At 39.0% G+C, this 4038-nt stretch overlaps 1 protein-coding gene across 1 annotated transcript; it reads right to left on the bottom strand.

The window, feature by feature from the left end:
• Window positions 1-2460: 2460 nt before the first annotated feature.
• Window positions 2461-3033, bottom strand: LOC148914077 (uncharacterized). The gene has a single exon (XM_089040658.1). It carries the CDS (start codon window positions 3031-3033, stop codon window positions 2461-2463), a length of 573 nt encoding a protein of 190 aa, XP_088896784.1.
• Between the last annotated feature and the right edge of the window lie 1005 nt (window positions 3034-4038).

Here is a 4038-nt window from a genome sequence, read left to right as displayed (position 1 = left end):
ATAAGCAAATACTGTAGATTCTGTGCATAAACAATTAAGTTTTTCGCTGTCTTCAACAAGAATTTTCAAATCATAATATCCTTACTGAGAGAGATGGCATACTTTAACATATCATTTAGCGTCCTTAGCACAGAATCTACAGTATTCGCTTACCTTTTCCACAAGTAGCACAGAACACAGCTGTATCGTCATCCACTTTGCATCCACAGTGTGAGCAAAACATAGCTCCAAAGAAAGAATTACTAAAGGAATTACTAAAGCAACAAACCAAGGACTTATAAACAATAACTTGAGAGCTCGAGTCACAGGATAGCACGTGTGATTTTTTCGGAGAAATGCGCATGCGTCTCTTCCTACTTCCGCCGTGGATTTTTACCTCCGCCGTGGAATTTTTAATTCCGCCGTGGCTTTTGGTCTTTGTTTTGCCGTGAAGTTGTTTTGTTTTGCCGTGGCGTCGCTGTCTCCTGCCGTGACTTCGCTCTGTTCTGCCATGGGTTCTCCCTGTTCTGCCGTGGGTTCTCTCTGTTCTGCCGTGGGTTCTCTCTGTTCTGCCGTGGGTTCTCTCTGTTCTGCCGTGGGTTCGCTTTCTTTTGCCGTGAGTTCTTATTTTGCCGTGATCCTTGTGGGCCACCGTAATTTTAGCATATACCTCCCAAATATTTTTTTTCGTATCCATCAAATTTTTTTTGGTTCCATAATGCATTGCGGTTATCATCACTGAGAGGGGATTGATACGAGAGCTTAGAATATAAACACTAGTAGGTATCCATATCCAGTTTTTATCGGTAAAAATACTTTAAGTTCTCCGAATAGTTGTTGAAATGATGCCAAAATGTCCAGGCAAAGTGTTGTAAGAGAAAGGAATCACCGAGGCCTGCAACTATTTCTTCAAAATCTAAAAGGAATCGTTAATCTTTTTATAAATCCACAAGAAACAAGTTGGACGGAAGAGCTGATCGAAATAACTGTTTCTAGATTACAGGATGCTCATGCAACACTTACTCTGATTGAAGAAGAACTCGTTTGAGCTCCAGAAAACAATAATCCAATGAGAGAGCCTTTATATCTTCTGAGAGGCCATGTTCAGTCCCTTCATGGCTATCTTATTTCTCACGAAAATGTATCACATGAAATCTCGCCAGTTTCCTCGCCCGCTTTTCATCCACCTGTGGAGAATAGAGTAGAAGGACCTGGAAGACCAAGCCTCCACATCACAAAAGACCAAATAGAGTATCTACGTGCTCTTCATTTTTCGTGGGAAAAGATATCTCAGTTGCTTCATGTGAGTGTGTCTACGCTTCAGAGAAGGAGAAGAATGTTTGGACTTGCTGATCATCTCGAGCAATATTCAGACATTTCAGATGACCAGTTAGACCATATTCATAAAGAATTGACTACACCCGACACAGATTCTGAAAGAGGAGGATTTCTTACTCCAAACCTTGGTAGGCGAAGATTTATTGGTACGGTGTTTTAAGAAGTCGAGGTATTAGGGTTCAGCGATGGAGAGTGAGTGAGTGTCTTAGAAGAATGGACCCTGTTGGCACTTCATTACGTTGGAGATTGGTCATCTACCGTCTCAAGTACAGCGTACCTGCACCCAACTCACTCTGGCACTTTGACTCTGCTCACAAACTCATAAGATGGAAACTTGTTGTCCACGTTTGCATTGATGGCTTTTCCCGTTTAATGATTTACTGCAAATGCTGTAACAACAATAGAGCTGAAACTGTCTTAAAGCTATTTGAAGAAAGAACTCAGGTGTATGGATTACCTTCAAGAGCAAGGTGTGACTATGGAATGGAGAATGTGTATGTGGCTCAATTCATGTTGGAAAAACGAGACTTAAACAGAGGCAGTATTATCACTGGATCTTCAGTGCATAATTGTCGAGTGGAGCGAAGTCACAGGGATGAGTATACTGGGGTCCTTTGTTTCTATGCCAAGTTGTTTAATGAAATGGAAAAGGCTAGTATTCTTGATCCTCTGAATGAATTACATTTGTACTGTTTACACATTATTTTTATACCAAGAATCAACAAGTCTCTCCAGGAATTTATTTCTCAGATAAACAGCAGGTCAAACTCCAGTGATTTTGATAAACTGAACTTTAAAATCATCTATGAACAGTGAGTGCTCTCATTTTACATGGTTTTAAATAAAAGACCAAAGAAACTGCAACATACAAAACTTGTGGAACTTACTAAAACCAAACTTGCATTAGAGTGATCTTACTTGGTCTGTGAGAAATATAATTATTAAGACTTTTATTCTATTGCTTTCGTTTGCTTAATTTCTTTGAATGAGTGTTTAAGCCATTGATTATTCAACTTTGTTTGACAGCCTAAATAATATCACTCTACTTATTAACCTTCAAATCCAAAGGGTTTACCTTGTCACTATCTCACTCTAGCACATATGTAAGAAACAATTAAAGTGTATACAGTGTACATAACTGAACTACATAACCCCAAAGTATGAATTGCCAAAAGCATGATCATAGAGGTGGAAGAGCACTTCATTAGTTGGAAGACACTTGCTGTGGCTTGGAGGAGGCAGGTTACGAACATTCACACATGTATTTGCTGTTGGAAGGAAGGCATCACAACATTCTGTAAAGTTTATTTCAGGAGATCGAACAAACCCTAGAATGGGTTCTTCATTTGTGCCACAAACAAACTGCAGTATATTGTCAAGGTTCAGGGTGAGTGAGCCTGAGACTTCTTTAACATATCTGATGAATGCACCATACACTTCTTTCTGGTATTTTCTTGAGTTGGAGCCCTCCTCACTTAATTTAGGATTCAACAAATGTACAAGTTTCTTTACACTAAGAGCACTTGCATCAGATGGTATGAAAAGATACAAAAAGGGGGGTAATTTCATCATTATCTGGAGAACCCCAACCTTGCGCAGACCCTTTTGTAGATTTCTTATACATGGTGATTGTGAATAGCCATTTGGAAGTTCCTTAAGAATTTGTTCAGAAAAGAATTGGGGGATTTTGCCATTCTGGAGTACACTTAGCCCCATAATCACTCCACATGTTGTATATCTTTCAGCAAGTTCATCCAGTAGCCCACCATCAAAAAACCTTTCCTTAATTTCAATTAACATCAAACGAAAAAATTCCTTTCTTGGCCCCCCCAAAGTCTTTGGCTGCCTCACCAATAAAATTAACTTCTATAGGTAGCCTCAAGTTTTTAATATCAGAAATCTCATCAAGTCCAGTTTCCAGTAAGTTTTCTCTATCAACCAATATAAATATACTTTCACCTGTAATTTCATTTGATAGGTCTGTGATTTCCAACTGTCTACCAGTTAGAATTTTTTCTTGAGCATACTTTAATATTTCTATTGGATTTCGAACAGTTTCACAGTCTTTTATAATCGGGTTAGTGATTTCATCTATCTCTGCAAACTCTTCTTCCATGGTAAGGTCAATCATCTGTTTACCATCAGATGTCTCCGGTACAGAATCACTATTCTTGTTATCTTCTATTTCTGGTTCAGATGCCTCCTCATCTAAATCAAAAGGACTTTTATCAAACTTTGAGTCATCTATGTCATCCATGTCGTCTGCAAACAGCCTAACGTAAACAGTTCCGGTCGATACGATGGATCTCAAAAGTATGCTTCCATCGATTTTGACTCCTGTGGCTAATGTTGGATTTACAAGTGCCCAGTTAACAGTTCTTTACAAACTCAACATCGATATTATTACAATCTTCTGGGAATTGTGCTTTCACCTTCTCATACGAAACCTTATCATTCCATGTTTTGTCAATGGAAAAGCCAGAAATAACTCGATTTTTTTGTTCTAGTAGTAATTTTTCTTGGCGTCCCAAAGGCGTTTTATCAACTTGTGCACCAACAATCACGATGTCTTTGACTACAAAGTCTTTACTTGGCCTACCAGGAGTAGAAGATGTCAAACCTCTCCTTCTAGATACAATACCAGGTACAGATACGGCACTGGAAGAAGAAGCCGAACTCGATAAAGTTGGGAAACGCGAACGCAACTCACTCAGCACATTT

The sequence above is a fragment of the Actinia tenebrosa genome, unplaced genomic scaffold, assembly GCF_029948245.1.
Source record: "Actinia tenebrosa isolate PJP-AT-01 unplaced genomic scaffold, QUT_ActTen_1.0 PGA_scaffold0__85_contigs__length_37466705, whole genome shotgun sequence".
NCBI classification, from domain to species: domain Eukaryota; kingdom Metazoa; phylum Cnidaria; class Anthozoa; order Actiniaria; family Actiniidae; genus Actinia; species Actinia tenebrosa.
The sequence above is the reverse complement of the archived record's forward strand: the minus strand, read 5'-3'. Positions and strand labels throughout refer to the sequence as shown.

Coding starts and splice junctions, on each gene's coding strand:
- LOC148914077 (XM_089040658.1), bottom strand. CDS start 3,033: ATGGGGCTAAGTGTACTCCAGAATGGCAAAATCCCCCAATTCTTTTCT.